At 42.1% G+C, this 19,790-nt stretch overlaps 1 protein-coding gene across 5 annotated transcripts in view; it reads right to left on the bottom strand.

The window, feature by feature from the left end:
• The window catches only part of MDGA1 (MAM domain containing glycosylphosphatidylinositol anchor 1), a 248,235-nt gene that overhangs the window by 152,380 nt on the left and 76,065 nt on the right, over positions 1–19,790 (bottom strand). For all 5 annotated transcript variants that reach the window (XR_013836862.1, XR_013836863.1, XM_079969201.1 and 2 more), the window contains exons 2-4: positions 17,034–17,173; positions 12,834–13,008; positions 4,178–4,374 (exon numbers count right to left, since the gene is read on the bottom strand). Coding sequence is in view for 3 of the 5 variants with exons in the window: in XM_079969201.1 (XP_079825327.1) it covers positions 4,178–4,374; positions 12,834–13,008; positions 17,034–17,173 (512 nt within the window). In the remaining 2 variants the exon portion in view is untranslated. The remainder of the gene's footprint in view (positions 1–4,177; positions 4,375–12,833; positions 13,009–17,033; positions 17,174–19,790) is intronic.

The following is a 19,790-nucleotide window of genomic DNA, read 5'->3' as shown; positions in this document are numbered from 1 at the left end:
TCCTTTTTCTCTTATAATGGCAATGGCACTCACCAGAACTGAGCCATACCTGAGTTCCAGAGAGTTCTGGCTGCAAAAAAGCCCTGGGTATCATGTTGGGCAAGATGGCCACATCTGCTCCATACATTTACATCACAATTATACCACTTTAACAGTCATGATTTCCCCTAAAGAGTCCTGAAAAAAATGTAGTTTTTTAGAGTGGTGAGAGTTTTAGGATACTCCTATTCCCCTCGCCAAGCTACAAGTCCCAGAGATCCTTAGGAAAAGGAATTGACTGTTCAAATATTCTGGGGACTGCAGCTCTGTGAGGGGAATGGGGGTCTCCTAACAACCCTCAACAGCCTTAACAAACTACATTTTCCCAAACTCTTTGGCAGAATCATGACTTATAAAGTGGTAGAATAATGGTTCAAATGCATGGTGAGGATGGGGTTGTCAAGACTTTGCAGGCTTTTGACGTATTTGGTGGTTGTGCAAATATATTAAAAAAATTGGTCAGTTATAACTATCCAGAATATAATGGGTATAAGGTAACTATGAGCCCATGATTCTTCAGTTGGCAAAACTGGAAGTTTCAGTATGAAGTTTTAAAGGAGAAAAATATTGCCAAAATCGATTTTAATGGGTAAAATATGGAAGAAAAAAATTATAATTACCATCTGTAAAAGAATGTGAAAGTAATACCTGGCATAGAACAATGACGTTAAAGAGTTCCTGTTTTAAAATATTTTGGGAAGGATGGATTATGCAAAAATGAGTCACTGGAACAGTGGGATAAGTTTTGTTCAATATTGGAAGTGCAAAAAATAACTATTATGGTATAAACGAGCAGGTGTTAGAGGCTATATGATAAAGCAGAGTGATGAGTTGTTATGAGCCTATTATACTGATTTGTTGGAAGCCAACCAGAGTGGCTGGGGCAACTCAGTCAGTTGGGTGGGGTACTACTACTACTACTACTACTACTACTATTATTAGAGATGAGAGACTGTTGATTGATTCATGTTATAAATGGATTAATCTCTGGCTTAGTTTGTGGTTTTCCTGATGGTTGTTTTTTGTTCTAACAGCTCCAGGCTGGCACAGCAAAAAGCCCTCTTCTGAGAATGGCTGAGGATCTGGGAGTTCCAGTGCTAGACCTGCTCCACCCCTACCCTGCCCTTTTCACACCCTATTATAGGGGTTTGGGCTGACTAATGCTGGCAGGAATCCCACCACTGGTAACCTCACAACTGCCTGAGCTTCCAGTGGCCACAGCAGTGGAAGACCCAACACCATCACTGGCAGAGGGAAACCTCCGTCCAATCCTTACTCTCTCCAGGAACACAGATTGGGGGCTAAAGTTGCTCCCTTAGATGCAGTTATAACTGTTACATTTGATTTGGCTATGTAAACTACACCATGGAATGGGAATATGGATTTTATGTACGCAGGCACAGTGCTTTTTTGTTGACAGCACAGAGAACCATCAGCTCTTTTTTTTTTCATTTTGTGTTGGCATCCATGGCACTTTTACAAAGATATGACTACTGGTACCTCAGGGTGAAAGAAAGAAAGAAAGAAAGAAAGAAAGAAAGAAAGAAAGAATTGTGTATGTACATGTGCATATCTATATCCATACTTATACTTCTTTTTTGTCTATTTGGATGAAAATAGCAATTTACAAACAAACACACTCTCTCTCCAGCAGCCATGTTACCAAGTCTTCCAAGTCCACAATATGCCTTACGAAGAAACAGATGAAGGGCAGGGAAGTGTTTACAGAGCAAGCAAATGAGCCAAGTTTCAAGTAACAGCCAGAAGATAGCATAGGGGAGAACAACTCCCGGATGTCCCATTTTGAGCATCAGTATAATTCCATGCTCAGAGCCACCTAAAAAACTTTTTAAAACTTTTTTTAGACCAGTGCAAGTGGAATCACCAAGAAATGAGTGTACGAAAAGAATAACGGCACATCACTGTCCTTCTAGTTTGTGGTTCCTTTACTAAAATGGCCCACCTCCCCCAGAAGTTTTTTGTTTCTTGTTTAATCCAACAACAGAATCATTGCCAAGAGTTTGGTGATCCAAACAGAGGAGCTTCACATTATTTATTATTATTATTATTATTATTATTATTATTATTATTATTATTATTTATTGAATTGATATACTGCTCTATACCTGGAGGTCTTCACATGACGAGCTAGTCAGTCTCTGAGCACATTTAAGAACAACCAGCCCTGATATGAAGGTCCCACACTCAACGCACACACACACACGAAATGATATTATATTTTAATGACTTGTTTTCTTACCAAACCCTGCCACAGTCCCTTATTCAGAACACCAGTACTCACCCATAGCATATTTTTTATCTACCAGAACATATCAACTGAGTTGTCTGCTTAGGGTATCTTCAGATTTCATAGGGCAAATGTGAGAATGGATGTGTGTTTTGCACATCTATTTCCCTTACTTCTTGTGTAGCAACTGCAAAGAACGTGTGTGTCCCCTAAGATTCACATCTGAGGCACACATATCTCACTGCAAGGTCTGGTGCAAGCCTTCCCTGTCTGGATACTGTGCTGGAAGTATATATTTTTAAAAAATCATAGGGATGAATCCATTGTGCATCCATTCTTACTGACATCCAAAGGCATGCAAGTCTCTCTTTCATCTAGCTGCCTGTTTCCTCTGCATGCAAGGAAGGATAGTTTTAATAAGCCATGTACTGGGCTATATTAACTGAGAAGCTGCCTGGGGCACACCAGAAAAATCAAACTCAGCCAGAATCCACACAAGAGTCCAGCCTGAGGTTGGCAGATAGATGTGTGGGATGAAGCTTTCCCAAAAGAACTGCCCTTTCCTTTCTCCCTTCTAGGTTATTTTCTTTGTGCTTCTTACGTCATTTCCCCGGCAGAAGCTCTGAAATTAACTATAGTCGTGCATACAAAGGAAAGGCTGGAGGCACCATTTCCCAGACTGCTTTCGGCAGCACAGCCACAGCTCCCTAAAACTATCCAGGAATTCAGAGGAAGAGAGAACCACTAATAAATGATTTAAGGAAAGAAAGCACACAGGAAATCTCGAGAGTTTTGATCCTTTCTTTGTTGAGCACGAAAGAAACACCACATTCACCCTGCAAACTCTTCTCAAATTGTACTTCCTCACCAGATGTTTCAGCATTTTCAAGCAACGACAAACATTTTTAAAAAACAAAAGAGGCAGTGCATTCATGAAGCAGAGGCAACCTAGGAAAAACTGCCATATGGTGCTATAGGTCTCATAACATGGTCTGATCACTTACAAACCAAGTGCTTTTTCAGTCCTCAGCAAGATTTGCCCTTCTTCATGGAGCTCTTAACTTTCCAGGTGGAAATAGGAACTTATCATCATCATCATCATCATCATCATCATCATCATCACAAGCATTTACACAGAGATAGGTTTCTATCTCCTTCTGAGCTTCTTATCATCCAGCGGGGCAGGGAAGTAAGCCTGCTGTTTTCCCCAGGATGTACCACAATGTCTGTGTTACTCTTTTTTGAGAGAAAAGGTGAAGATGTCAACTGCAAGGGGGAGGCCAGGCCCAAAGGACAGCAGAAGCAGTATACTTTCTTCTGGTATCTCCAAACTTGACCAAATGTCGCCAGAAGGGAAGCAGTATTTTACAAGCAACAGAAGCCCCACACATTTCTCTCGGGAAAGGTGGCAGCACCTTCTAAGCACAGAAACACATCTTGGATTTGAGTATTGTATGTGCCAGGATTATTATGCTGTAGACTGACTCTCACACAAAAATATTCAGAGGCATTTCACTCAATCTAAAGGAGAAAATATGTCATTGGGAGGCTTTTCAGTGTTCCCCCAAATTTCCAGTTTCTTGGAAAAATTGTAAACAAGTCCTTGGGGGGGGGGAGATGAGAGGAACACTACTCCCCCCCCCCAGTTTTCATATTTCTAGTCACTATCTCTAGTACACTTTCCCATCTCTACTACACTTTCACCACCCTTCAGATGAAAGAAGAGGTGTCAACAGTTGTCCACTGAGGAGGTAGAAGTGGGAGAGAGGCCTGGGAGTATAATAAAACCTCTCCTCCTCTCAGGGGCTCTAGGGTGGCCGCCCAAAGTAAACAGAAGTCTCAACAAGAACACAAAGTGTTGTTGTTTTTTACAGGTAGCATCCCTCTCACCTGTGTATATAACGGCTCATAGATATCCACTCCGTTATCCTGGCTGTGGGAAAGGGTCTCGGTGCCCCGCCTCCAGATGAAGCGAGCTGGTGGGTTGGAGTTGACTGTGCAGCGAAGGAAGACTGTTTTCTCCTGATAGAAACTGCCGCGTACGTCACTGATGGTCTGGTGAACAGTGAGGATGGGCTCGTCCAAATCTGCAAGGAAGGGAAGGAGCCCACAGCAGCTATTAGCGCAGCTTAGGCCAGGATGCACCAAGGCCTGCTGGTCAGCCAGAACTCCACGAAGGAAGGGCAGGACAAGGGAAAGGCCTCTAGAGCCCCACCACAATTCACTCCACTAACAACAACAGCTGGTAGGCTTCCAGGTGCTCCTACAGAAGATTGTCCTGATAGGTACCTGAAGGCAGGTACACCAGTGACTCATCGCTCAATGCTACTGCATTGGGGGACGGATGGACAAGGAATAAGTTTAATCATTTATTTAGCAAATACATAATCTTCCTGTCATTGTAACAGATCCCAGGGCAGGTTACAATACAAAAAAATACCACTTAGAGCTTTTATTGCAACCAAGCGGTATATAAATTATATTTTAAATAAATAATTAACAACCCACATAATACTAGAGACAATCCAGTTTACCAGTGGTAAGGAGAAGCACAGGTGACCTGGTAAGAATGGACTAGCCTCCCTTTTTACAGGATACCTGGGATTCTCAAATTAGCGCCCTCCCTAAGGAGGCTTAGGTATCTGCTAGACAACTATGTAGCACCTAGAAATGCTGATTTCAGGAATGGGATAAACTTAAAAGAGTGGGCGGGAAGAAGGAGGGAGAAACAGAGAAAGAGAAAGAGAAGAATAAACTGCTGAGATGGAGAGTCATTTTACAGGCAGAAAAGAGGAACGTGATACAATATTGATCATGTAAAATATGAGAAGCAAAACATAAGGAAGCACACAAATTGCCTGCCTTCTGCTCCTCTTTCTTGTGCTCCATTAAATAGTTCTTTCCCCACTCATTAAACATATGAGCCAATTTTTAAATTTGGGATTTTAAAAATTCACATATAGACACAGAACATTTTGCAATGAATGGCATTTTTATTTTTCTGCGCTTAACCTGTCTTCCTTGGAAAAATAAACTTAAGGCAACAACACTTCATTTCTCCCTTAACTGTATCTTCCCATCCCTGCCTGTCCAGTGTCTTCTCTAAAGGGGACAAAGACCACTCCTCGCAGCTCCATGTGGCCAGGTGTGCTCACATTTTCTCTCTCCCCTGCCATTCCACCAGCACCTCTCTAACTCCCCCACCCCTTCTTCTGACAGTGCCTCCCATTCAGATTAGGGATCCTCTCATCTTCTCTAGATTGTCTCCTATCTTCCATCTGCACGTGGCAGATTGATCATTAATTAATGCAAGACAACCTGGCCCCACTAAGCTGGAAGGGGGGTGGGACATGCCACACAAACCCCTTAAATAAATTTTGCATTCTGCTTCCTCACTCTTAACAAACCATATGGCAAAAGAAACTTGCAGATGTAGTATTTTTAACTGTGTTCTGATATTTTAAGCACCATACCTATACTTGCGCCAGTTGATAGAATTTAAGTAGCTTGTAGATCAACTGCAGGTAGGGAATTAAATTTCTAAATGACCTCCCAATTTCTTTCTTTTTTCTTTCTTTTTTTTAAAAAACCTTCTTGCATCCAAAAATCAGAGAAGAGTTTAGGAGCAAGATCCTTTCTCCTTGATTTGTTAGTTTTCTACATGCATAAGATTTCTGGGGAAAGCATTGTGGGGGAAACATTCAAAATTGCAACCCTGCCCACTTATACTGTGAAATGGTACCATGCAGGAAAAACTCTACAATGTGATACCACTAAAGGCACTGGTTTGTTTAATGAGCCTTCTTCTTCCAAGGTATCTCCAAGATCAAGCAGGCAGAGAACCAAGGAGCCCTTGAATCAAACACCATCATTCTTACCATCCATCTATGTTACTGCTCCATTTAATGATCTACTAATATGGAGAGACAAGGCTAAATCAGATAAATGAAACTTGTCATCATGTTTCATATGCTCCTTCTCCCAGACAGTTGGAAACGCTGATGGGGGAAGGGGATAGCCATTGGTTGTTTTTTTTTAAAAAAAAATAATATTTATTAGAATTTTAAAGATTACAAAAAGAAAAAAGAAAAACAAAAAACAAAAAGACAGAAGAAAATACAAACAATTAAAAAAGCACAGATCAAACCTTTACATAGCTTTCTTTCCTTTGCTTATTTCCTTGACCTCCTCACACCTCCCATTTTTGTATTCTAATTCAATTTGTTATTTCAGCAAATACTTCCAACCTTGTTTTAATCTTAATAATTTATCTTAATATTCTATAATTTTACAATCTCTCTTTCACCAATTCATTTTTACTTAATCCTTAATGTCATTTCTACTAAAACGACATAATTTTCTTTTTCCAACATCTTTCTAACAATCCTTAATTTTACAATATTTTTGAAGATAGCCATTGAACTCAGTTGGTGGATCCCAGTCTTACACTGATGTGGACCAAAATCGGTCCCTTTGTTTTAAAGTGAAGGATCTACAAAATTAAACTAGTTAGAAAAAAATTGCTCGCATCCTGGAGTTTGGTTCCTACGGAGCCAATTAAAGCAGAGCCTGCTTTCCTTTCCCCCCGCCCCTACATTTCCACCAAGCTCCTTTACGATACTGGGTTTCAAAGAAATTGATTTAGATATATACAAGCCTGGAAAATCTGGTTTCAAGGGGAGAGATGACTTTCTGCTAAAAGCAGACATTTCCCATCAAGACACTTGCTTGGACCAGGCTATTTGCATATTTTAATGAGGCGCGTGTTTTGAAGAGACAGTGTTTGTAATGGAGGCTGAGATTCGTTAGCCTGATAATATGGGTCTGCAGTTCAGACACACGGACGGAGTTGTTAGCTGGGTGGCAACAGAGACGAAGAGAGAGAGGAGAGACACAAAGAGATGTACAGCCAGATTAAAGCCCCTTCTGAAACACTTGGTTAGGAGATTTGGCCGATGTATGCTAACTCTCCGCACTGCCCCAATTCCTTATTCTGTGCCAAACCCTTTAATATCACTCTCCTATTTTCGTTCGAAGTGCCAAGGCTCCCTCTTCCCTCTACAAATCTTTTTGTGAGAACCTGTTGTGACCCCAGATAGAGGCGGCAGACTCATTTGGAAAGATGATTAAATTCCCCAGAATGGTTATGGCTCAGAACTACACATTCCCTACAATGTGCAGAGGGACTCTCATTTATATTAATGGAGGAACGAGACCTTTGTGCGGTAGCTAAACTTTCAGTTATTTTATTTTCCCCGTGCCTTGAGATCATATCCACCATTCAAGTGAGAAAATATGCTTCCCATTGGACTCATCACTATTTCTGTCCCTGAGCAGCCTCTGCATTTTGCTCTTTCTATTCCCTTCCTTGCTGCATTTCCTACTCGGATGGGGCTTCCGGGGCCTGCCATCTTCCTTGTTCCACGAGCTAAAATATAAAAATAAGAATCAGTGACAATGAAGCAGCTGAAATAGCATTACTGGGCTTCAAGAGACGATAACGCAAATTGGGCTACAGTATAACTCACCTGATGTAAATCTCAATTATCTCCAGGCCTGATTCCCTCATTCATTTTTTGACATGATAAAGTAGCTATAACAAGGTGACTTTTCCTTCCCAATTTTGCCAGGCAAGTTTTTCTTCCAAATGCTACTTAGTGTGGCGAGTCCTCATCTTTATCCGCTGCTGGAGAATCTGAATTCTCTATCAGTCTCCAGGATGTGAAAACTATCATCTCTGGCCATGCTGGGGAACATGCAGGAAAGACTTTGCTGTACCAAAGTGGCAGAGGAAAGTATAGCTGTAGTGGCTCAATCGTGTCAAAAATAAAAGTAAGAAGTGAGCATGAATCTCCCATTTATCCAAATTCATGTCTTTGTGATTCAATGGGCTGGTTTGAAATTAAGAGGGCTTTGTGGGCTCTATCCTTGGATAAAGCAGTTAGCATTACCCTATGATGATGTAATGGTGGGCCAAACATTTTTTGTTGTGTGTATGGGGGGGGGGGGTCTTGCCTTGTGCACTGATGGGTTTGTAACAAAAATGCCCCTGAAAGGGCAGGATAACTCCAATTTGCTTGAGTCAACAATGCTCTTGCCAGCATCAAGCAATGATAGAGCTCTGGGAGTGGAGCTGTTTCAGTGAAATGTAGGGAGGGAGGTGGCTACATGGTATCAGGAGAATCTGACAGCCACATGAACAGAGCTGCAAGTGGCATGGTGGGATCAGTGTGGGCGGGGCACAAAAGGATAACGTCATACTAAAGATGGGCCAAAAACCACTCCCCACTTTCTTGGCTCCTTTCATCTTCCATTAAACTGGGGAGCGATCTCCTATAGCTTTTCTTTCTTTCTTTCTTTCTTTTTTTTGGAGGAGACAGGAGAACTGAAAATCCCACCATCATTTCCTGTTCCTCAACTTGTCTGTAGGAAGATGATTAGAGCCCCAGGAAGTTTGTGTGCACCCTGAAATCTGGCACCACAAACTCTTCTTGCTTCTCTGCAAGACTCCATTCCACTCCAGCTAAGCCTCGACATCTCCCTACAATAGGTAGAATAATCCAAAGGCTCAAATCTTAGCAAAGCTAAGAAATATTACTGACAACTAACGTTTACATAGCGCTTTTGAGAGTTCAAGGCACTTCACAACAGCTCCCTACTAAAATGGCCTATCTAGTAGAATAAAGATTTCATCTAAGCTATGTTACAAATTAATTCAACTCACGGGTTGGTGACTTGCCAATTGATACAACCATGTGGGATGTTTCAATACCAACATAACTTTTAAATGTCCCTTCCTTCCATCTGGCTTCCCTTTTTCTTTCTCCCAACATGGAAAGGCTCCAAGCAGCAGCTTCCCTGATTAATGCTGATAACTGGGGACTTTGTGCTAGTGGCAGCAGTTTCCTACATCCCCAGCACACCTGCCTTGCTGGCATTAATTGAAACACAGCAGCAGGCCACCTGGCTTTCTCCTGCAGGGATTTATGGGAAGCTTTGAAAACAGATCTGGGTGGGGAAATGCAACACATGACCTAATGCTCTCCTGCAAACTGAGAGCTGCTTTGGAATTCAGTCTACAAACAACTTTGGCTCTTCGGGAAGGGCACCATCTTCAGAACAAGGATGGTCAACAAGCAAGATGATGCTCACGGCTGGTGCCATTGCTATTACTTCAGTGGAGCCACCTCAGGAATCTGTGGCTTGTTGTCTGCTTGTGTTTTAGTCTTTCTTTGCTAGCAGTGATTTGGTCTCGGTCCCAAGTTGGGACAGGAGAGAAATTTGGTACAGTTCGCATCTAAGGCCTAATTTGTACTTTCAGAAACAACAGACAACCGAAACGCAGACATCCTTTGAAACCTGAACTTCTCTGAATTTTCCAGTGCAGTTCTCTAGCCAAGCAACGTGTACAAAAATGCATATACTTAGCTAAAGTGTTCATACAAATGCATGTGAAAATCACATGCAACAATGCATTAGATTATAGAGAATATGTTTGTCAAAAATGTTTATATTAGCAGAAAATTTCAATTAAATACTGATGAACTTTCAGGAGGACTTGCAAAAACAATTAATGGACTGAGGTGGAAGTGTGGAGAACCAAACTGAAACTGAAAGAAACTGAAACAGACAGATTTGACCATGTCAAAGTGAGAGACACACACTACTGTCATCTCAATTCTGGCTAAATAGAATCAATGCCCATCGTCTATCTCCAGGATCAGGGGCACCATGAGTCTGAATACCAATTGCTGGGGAACAACAGTGGGTAAAGCCTCATGTCCTACTTGTGAATTTGCTAAAGACATCTGGTGGGCCACTGGGGGAAACAGGATGCTGGAGAAGACAGGTCTTCAGTATGATCCCACACTCATCTTATATTCTCATCTGTTAGGCAGTGGGGTCATGTTCTACAAGGTAATCTCCAGGGTCCTTCTCCAGGTCAACAGTATAAACATGGATCTCTGTGCTTTTGCGCTACATTACACTATGTGGTTCAGAAGACGCCATATGTTAGCCTTGGGTCTGGCCACTAACAGCTGAAAATCTACAATCAAGAGTTACATGCTAATGGCAGGAGGGAAAGACAGTGTGCTAAACAGTAGAACATGCAGTTAAAGGTCTTCTATGTAAAGAACTAACTGGGACCTTCCCAGTCCTCTCATTCATGCATCTATGAAGCACTCATAAAATACAGGCTCTTCTGCAGGGCAGGAAAAGAAAAAGTAGTAGAAAGGAGGCAGCATATTACCAAGTCCATCTGCGGAGTAGATGTTAGTATCAGAAAGCCCTTGGCCACCCAATTTACCCCATAGCTCTAAAGGTCAGAGATGCATGAAGAACAACAGGAGTCTGCATCAGCTTAGATCCAAACAGCATCCTAGAAGCAAAGGGAAACCCCACAAGGATAAAGCCCCACTTTAGTTCTCAACTAAAGTGCCTGGCATGAGTAATCAAGTTCAGATAAGCAAGGAGAAGCACGGAGGAGAGGAGGGGAGGGGAGAGCCTAACCTTTCTAAGAGAAGCTCATGAATTTGCAAGAAGGACCACAGCTGGCGTCTATTGGGATTCTGTCACCCCATCTATGGTGGCAACAACAGCAAAATGGATTGCTTGCACTTAGATCTGATTGTTGGAGACACATCTGTTTTGAAAAGTCATTATCAGGGCTAATAAAAGCAAGCCCTGCCATAGGACAGCAAAGCTTTTGGAAGAGGAGGGCAGATAAACAACTCTGAATTGGGGGGGGGGGGTGTCCTACTTGCTACCAGTGGGACCACATGAGAAACTCACTGAATCAAATTTGGGTGTGTACAGTGCAGCTGATTTGAGTGCTGGATGAGACAAAGCTGTAGGAAGCCTGAGAAAGCTTCATCAGACTTTGATGCCTGTCCATAAATCCTAGAGTTAGAGACTAGGGCAATGGCATATCAGCAGGCTCCAGGAATTATCTTTGGTGCGAGTGTGTGATATGTGCGCTTGTTTGGGCCCTGAGTGAGAACTGGGGTGGACCGAGTAAGAGCTGGGAGATGCTGAGTAGGGAAGTGTCTACCAATATATAAATACTGATGTAAACTCTGAATTGGTATTGAGGGTTTTAACTGGTTATTTTTGTAGCACTTGTTAGTTTGCCACCCATCATTTATAGATATTTTTCTAGATTAAGCAGTATAGAAATTGCCTAAATGAAATAAATAGGGCTCAGGTGGACTTCTAGGAGGGGCAGAGGGAAGTGGATTTTGAAGTGAAATGTGGGGTTTTAAATAATTTTCCTATCTAACATATTTTGAAACCTAGCAAGTTACAACATTGTTTTTCAAAAGCTGCTCTGAGGCTGATTGGCTGGGAGGAGGCAGCAGTGGCTTTTAGAGCCCTATAAAACTCCCCTCCCAGGCTGCTGTGATTGCCACTAGGCACCTACAAAAGGAAGCAATAAGTATTTGTAGACCAAATAAAAGTATTGAATCCCATGCAGATGGGATCAATCACCACTAAAAGCCTGTGAGGAGGAGACTATACCAAACATCCCCTCAAAGCATCAACTTGAAGGGATATAAAAATGGGGAGGGGAGGGTGTGTTGAATAACAAGTCTGAAATATGAGGCACCTAAGCTAAGAAGCAAGAGGCTTTGAAAATATCAGAATGGAGGGTCCTTTTAAATTAAAGGGATAGTGAGCTTCCTTCTTATTGTAGTCTTACATTTATTATATTATTTATTTGTCACATTTATGTGACTATGTGAGTTGAGGGTGATAAACATGTGAAGTGGGTTAGGCTGAAATTGGGCAATACAAGATTATTGTTTTTTTAATCATGGTGACTTCATACAGTGATTAGGCTGGCATACGGTGTCCTGTTTCAGGCATAATGCTAAACCATGGTTTAGCACCACATGAATGAGGCAAACCAAGCGTCAGGTGCATATACTCTCCATCATACAGCCATGAGGAAGGGATTTGAAGCATCCAATCACTGGTTTAAGTTGAGCATTACATCTGAACTCGGAGAACGTTGGGTAGTTTAAACAGTTAAGTACACCCATGTAGGACAGGATCATAAACTATGGTTTGATCTTTGCTTCATTCAATAAAACATAGTCTAAACTAATGAGAGTTTCCTCCATTCAGACATAAGCTGGTTAATCTTTTCCTTGTGCTCATGAAGGGGTAGGATGGAAGCATATGAGCCTGAGGTTCACTTCTCTTAATTCGTGTCACATCAAACCATGGTTTAGCATTCTTCTTCAAGGATACCGAAACCTACCTGATCCAAGTCCAGCACTCCACTCAAGACACCACTCTCTTTCTCATTCATATAGTCATTCATAAATAATTTAGTCCCCAGTTAACCACATTTTAAAAAATGGTCCGGTATTTCAAGATCAGCACCTTCAGGTAAGTGAGTGTGGCAGTAGCAGTGCCTGTCCCTTTGCCTCTGAGGTATGAGGATGCTTCTAGGTCAATGCAGAATTTCACTAGCCAAGCGATCAGATACCGGCACGCAGTAGAACTGTGGGAAGCTTTGGATGGCCACAAAATGACTTACACTGCACATCTACTCGAATGGACTTGATGGCAGGGACCCCAACCCCATTCTCTGCTTTACAATAATAGCGACCCCCCTGCAGCCTCTGGATCTTCTCAATCCGAAGGGTCTCATTAAACACCGATGTCTCTTGGAATTTGTCCGAGGCGCTGCCAGCAGTTTTGGTCCACCTCACCTAAAAGAGGGAATGAGAAAGACAGAGAAAGAGAGAAAGCACAGCTATAGGACACAGACAAACTTAGCATTGGGGCCTAACACAGCAGATCATTACCAGCTCTCACATCTTGTGCTTGCTATCTATCTATCTATCTATCTATCTATCTATCTATCTATCTATCTATCATCTATCATGTATCTATCTATCTATCATCTATCTATCTATCATCTATCATCATCTATCTAAAATATGTGCCTGCTTTGACCCAGCCACCACAAGAAAACAAAATGCTTGGCAGAGAGTCTTTCAAACTAAAACTCATCTCTTTAAAACTTTGCAGCAGCTCTGAATGCAGTTTATTTCCCATCTGTAAGTGCTCTAACTGAAGCTTGAGCAAGTCTTTTTCATATGCAGTTTACTGGTGGAACGCTCTGCTGCAAGAGACTAGGGCCCTGCGGGATTTGACATCTTTCTGCAGGGCCTGCAAGATGGAGCTGTTCTGCTGTGCCTTTGGTCAGGGCCCAGTCTGACCCCCCTCCTTTTATAAGATCCTGCATGTAAGTGGCCTCCCTAACTCTTCCCACTGGCCCATATAAGACTAACACAAATAGCTGGGCCTGGTGAGCACTTAATGTCCCCAACCCCTATAGTTATAATTCGTGGGTTGCCATCTGGTTTTATTTTGACCTTAATCTGATTTTAAGCTATATTTTAATTGATTGTTTGACTTTATGTTTTTAACGTATTACATATTTTGATGTTAGCCACCCTGAGCCCAGTCCTGGCCAGGGTGGGCGGGGTATAAATAAAAATTATTATTATTATTATTATTATTATTATTATTATTATTATTATTAGGCTGCTGGTGAGAAGCTGAATCACATGGCTTCCTGGACATATGAAGGACCATGGCTTGTATGAAGCGCTGTAGCTCAGCGACAAAGCATAACCTTTGCAAGCAGAAGGCCCCAGGTTCAATCCTGAACATCTTCTGGCAGGGCTGCGCAAGACTCCAGTCTGTCTAAAACGCTTAAAAGCCACTGCCAAAGTAGACAGAACTGAGATAGATGGATCACTTGTCTGACTCAGCATAAGGTAGCTTACTATGTTCTGAGCAGGTGGTTTAGCCAACAATAGCCATACCTTCACCCCAGATACCTGCGGGCTTCACCAGCAAGGTTATGGCTAGAGTGAACTATGTGAGCAGGCTAGATAAATTCAACTACCCACACAGCTGTGTGAACAATGCTTTGGGTTCCTTGTGGAGACCATACGAACCAAGCCAGGAAGGTGAGGGGGAAAGAAGTAGGCAGGAAGACTCAGGAAAACAATACTGTAACATCTTCATGCATTTCCACAAAAATACGTAACCCAAAATATTTGGGAAATTCTGGAAGAAAACATTGCAAACATTTGTCTGTGTGAGTGGAGGGGGAAGCCATTTCTACCTCAGGCTATAATTGCTTATCACTTGTTCTTTCTTAGTAGAATAACACTGAGAGCTAGGGCACAATTATCCCCATTTTGCAGAGGATGAAGCAAAGATCAAACATAGTGATTTGCTAAGGGCCACGCGAAGCCTAAGAAGGGCGGTGGAGAACTGAGCGTGGGTTCATACTGTATACTACAAAGGAGAACAACAATATCAATAGCACCCCACAGTCCTGACTTTAATCCGACTCCTCTCCTTGCCTACAGACCTATGTACTAGGGAAATTCAGCTTGCAGATGATAGGGTTCTATGGCCTCCACCCAGCGCCCCACATTGTTCAGTGTTTCTCTGCTAATGGCTGCCCATGAGGGATTTATTTAGCCTTTGTCCTCTCATTAGAGGCCTGAAGCCTCTCAAAGTGCATTCTGTTTCCTTGGCTGCTTCAGTCAGTTCTTTAATCTTTCCTCAGCTTTTTTCATTTCAGCCTCATTTATTTAGTTTGACCACATTTTGGAGCTTTAATGACTAACTGAGAAAAGAGAAAGGAGGGGATAAAACAAAGGTTAAGAAAAAGAAAGCTTTGATTGGGAAATGCAGGGGGTGTCAATAGAAAGAGTGAATGAGGGGAAGGGGGCGGCTGTTCCATTCACAGTGGTCATTGACCATTTGCTTATGTTAATTCATTTAAATGTATGCAGATTTTAAAATTGCTGGCTGGCTTGTGTGGAGGAAACCAGATGAGTAAAATGACAGAGGTGTATGGGGGGGATAAAAGAGAGTAGAAGGCAGGAATTGGTAGCAAACATGCTCATGTTCAAAAATTCAAAAGTCAAGTGTGTAAATCATTCTTCTACGGATATGCCAATTTGTTTATTTATACGTTAAGCATCCCACATTCTGCAATATGCAGATTCCTCCTGAATCTTCAGTTTCTCTCTGCTCTTCTATAATAAATGGAATCGTTTATATTTCTAAGCTCTCTGCTTTGATGGTATCTAGGTCTGGTAAACCATGCTCTAAGCAGAATGTAGGTGTTAACTCTGCATAGCTGTGATTCTCATGTAATCTTTATAATCCTTATTTATGTCTACAGAAAGAAAATAGTCTGCATAATCATCCATATTTGTTACTATAGATCAACTGCCCTCTGCAATGGCTATAGCTAAGGATTGATTCACACGGTGAAATCTTTCAAGCACCACTTTCCCATGCACTCAGGCTAAAGTCATCTGGTGCTGTTGTCTTTTGAAGCTGCATTTGTGGTTACAAAGAACAAGGCTTTCTCTGTAGTGGTGTTTCTCCAGGAAGGTCCACTTGTACTTCAAAATGATTTCTACCTTTCCTCCCCGCCACCACAGTGGGATTATAAACTACCTTTTGAGTCTGTTTTGAGTCTAATGCAAACAGGTGGGATTCTAATCTTTTATCATTTTTGTGACAACAGAACATGGAGAGGATATTAATCCCAGATTAGTAAGGAATCAGAAAGACACATCTTAAGAACACCATACAGGGCTGGTCCAAGACATTTTGCTGCCTGAGATGAAGTACATTCCACATTAAATGCTGGTGATAGAGCAGCTTTCTCCATAATGCTTGAGGGCAGCAGGCTGCCAAGGTGTGTGGTGGAGTCTCCTTCTTTGGAGGTCTTTAAGCAGAGGCTTGACAACCATATGTCAGGAGTGCTCTGATGGTGTTTCCTGCTTGGCAGGGGGTTGGACTCGATGGCCCTTGTGGTCTCTTCCAATTCTATGATTCTATGATTCTATGATTCTATGATTATAGCTTAGGGGGTGCAGGTCAGGCCATGTGCCACAGCACTGCTTCTTTCCTCACTCTGCCTAATAGTAGGGCCGTTCCTGAGTGAAATGGGTGCTGCCCAGTGAATAGCTCTTGCAGCTTGAATCCTTTTAACTAGTTTGCCCTCTTAGGTGCATTGTGTCCTACATCCTATTTTGCAAATAGCTACTTGCTTGTGAATCCACAGAGAAGATGACTGGCAGTCACAGTGATTCAGCTTCTGTGACTAGTAAGGCTATGCAAGAGCAGGAGGGAAGTGCTGTGATTTCTTCTGCTCTTAATGTACCTTACTCCCTGGAGGCTCCTATCCAATTCATGTCATGTTCTCCTGGGTCCATTTAGGCAGTCACTGACTGGCTGTTAGTGATGGTGTCCCTAGGATGAGAGTCTTGTCTGCACACATCATTGTCTACTATGTTGGGAGCGTCTCTCACCCTTGTACCGTGGGACTCCAGTAAAGGTCAGTAATGCTTCAAAATCATATCCCTCTGGGAAATGAGTTGACTTAGCATTGTCAAGTATCTGAGTCAGCAATCTCCAAACACAAATGGGCAGAGGTGGGCTCAGAATTTCTACAAAAGGGAATGCTTGAACTGAAGATGGAACACTACAGTATCCAGCTGTGGCAGCAGCAGAACAATGATTTCTGCAAAGCATTTCAGTAATCAGGACATTAGCTATTTCTGAGCTCCTCACACACGGATGTTCTACAGAACATCTACACTAACATAGAGGGGAATTCCTGGCATTTGGCAAAACAGCAGATAAAGAGTGAAAGTGCTGCAGGCGGCAAAAGGGACAGAAAGGTTACCTGTGGCCGTGGGTGCCCCGTAACCAAACACTGCAGAACAAGGGTGTCACCCTCCCGAATCGTATACACTCGTTCACTGATGTTATCTTCTTTTACAACACATGCTTGCCCAGCATGGATGATTTGGGCCTGAGCAGGAGCTATGAAGAAAAAGAAAGAATTAGGGGTGCTAATATCCAGTGCAACCCATGCCCACTCACTGAAGCTCTATTGATGCATTACTAACACATGGGGCATATCCATGTTGATGTGGAGCAGGGCTATACTTTCAGCCCCTAGCCCCCACAGCCAGGTCTTCTTTCTGCAGCACCTGTGGCTATATGGACTTCTCTGCAAACACGGGAGCCCATACTCATGGTTATGGGCTCCGTGCAATTGGAAAACTAACACAACCATGTATCCTCATCATGCAGAGATCCCACTTGTGAGTAGGTGTTCGTGTTGAACTACTCGGCAAATGGATGAGCATTTTGCTGTTGGAGCATTTAACTTTAGTGAGATACTGCTACAGCAGCTAAGCTATCTGGCCCTGGGCTTTTATTGCAAACACTGCAAAGGCTATAGGAATCTCTAAAAGAAAAGAACACCAGACTGAACAGCACAAATAGCAGTAAGAACCACCACAGCTCAAGCCTGCTCAACCACCACTGCTATCTCTAAATTGTTCCCTTTTGTATGCATTTTAAAACATACAAAAAGCAAATCTCCATAGGTATTCAACTTCCTTTGTTCAGAGACATTAAATTTCCAAGGGTACAAACATTCATGCTACTTTGCAACACATGAAACCACCTTCTATGAGTCAGACTGTTGTACCCAGAGCTGTCTGGCTATCCAAGCTCTTGAGAAGAAAGTTCCCTGACCTGAGATCTTTTAGCCAACCTGGGACCTTGTGAATACAAAGCATCTACTCTGCCGCTAGCAAGTTGCTGCATTATTGCAATAACATAAGCAACCATCGCCGATGGATACAGAATACTTTGAATGAGTAATGTATTATCACTTTTGTGGTAGCAGAGCAACAGTGCAAATGGTGGATTAGTGTTTAATCTGGACAAGCTACCTTCCCACTTTACACTAGTGCCCATGGTGACCAATGGTCACAATTAAATGTAATCTAAACAACCAATATTAACTACTTCATTATTTTAAAATTGCTAAAAGGATTAATTACAGACAGGACAGAAAATTTTAAAAAATTAAATATCAACCAAATAGCAGTCAACTAGACAAATTAAATGCCTGCTTGAATAAAACTGTCTTGAAGAAGTATCAAAAAGACATTGAAGAAGTCAAACAGATTTCTCTGGGTAGAGTTTCATAACCTGGGTGCAACCACAGATAAAGCCCCCGCCAGATGAACCTCAAATGCAAAGCTTCCCTGGGTGAGCAGGATTATAGAGTCCTTAGATACTCTGGTTCTAAACCATTTACAGCTTTAAAGGTAGCACCCAACACTTTGAACTGAGCCTGGAATAGACTAGAATAGTCAGTATAACTGGCTCACTGAAGGGATTCAGAGGACCAGCCTTAGGTAACCAAAATATAGCTGCAAGTGTAACTAGGTACTCTTTACTTCACACTGGTTGTGGGAAAGAATGATGGGGTTGACACAACTATTGACATCCACGATTCATTGTTATAAAGATTATGCATTTATGCTGTGAGTCAACTACCAGCACCTGGAGACAAAATGAGCGATAATCATCTTCAAGAGTGTTTGTTTGGAAGAATTTTTATCTACATCACATTCCAAACATCCACTGCAGACTTTGCTTTCTTAATATGGCGTGGCATCTGTTTGTTAATGAAACAAAGTAAATCCAGAAGGAAAACAGAAGGATAAATGTCTCAGGAGGTCTGGTGACAAGACTACAAAGAGATGACTATGATGAAATCTTGTAAGTGTGATGTATGGCAGAATCCTCTAAGGCTGCTGTAAAGATATAACACCCGTATTCCCAAATAAGCAAATGCAGCAAGCACAGTCTCATATAATAGCTCCAAGGCATTCAGAATCTTGAATAAAATTAAGGTAACCTTAACATGAATGACATATGGTAAGTTCAGATGATTTTGGATTATGGTGTGGATACTGGAAGATTCATTACACATGTGATGCAGGAGCCTCTGACTAAAATTATAGTGCCAGAATAAACTCAGCTCCAGTCCTGCCATGAATGATTTCAGTATGATTGGAGCTTAGCCCTCTTCACCTTCCATGGGCGAAGCCATAGGAGGACCATGTTTAGATACAGTTGCTGGTTTCATTCAGAAACAAGGTACTCAGGAGTTGAGTTCTTTTGTGCTCCTTCAAAAGGTGTGCTTAGTTTCCAGAACCATGTACAGGCCAGAAGATGGTGGGCAATTTCCCACTAACTACTTGCACATCATATGAGCACTCTCTCTTAGTTTCATCTAAGCCCTGACTCAAGAAGAGCTGGTCCTATGACTGCAGCACAAATGAAAAGCTGGGAATTGAACTTACACCACACTTTTCTTCCAACACATGCATTTCTCCTCCAACCTACATAAACAAATTTCAATTTCAGAGTGGGGGAGAGGCTTTGTAACTGAAAAGAATGCTATATTTTCATCACACCAGGATGCAAATTGGGAAAGCCAGTTCTACGCCTGGATTGGGGCCAACTGAGTCACACTTTGAGAACAGACATTAGATCTATACAAGCTACCCACCCACTGTATGAAATGTGCTAACAAGCTCTTCAAAAATAGACTGGATCAATTGCAAACCCT

Source organism: Podarcis cretensis, assembly GCF_951804945.1.
Source record: "Podarcis cretensis genome assembly, chromosome: 3".
NCBI lineage: Eukaryota > Metazoa > Chordata > Lepidosauria > Squamata > Lacertidae > Podarcis > Podarcis cretensis.
Note: the sequence above shows the minus strand (reverse complement) of the source record. Positions and strands in the feature narration are given on the sequence as shown.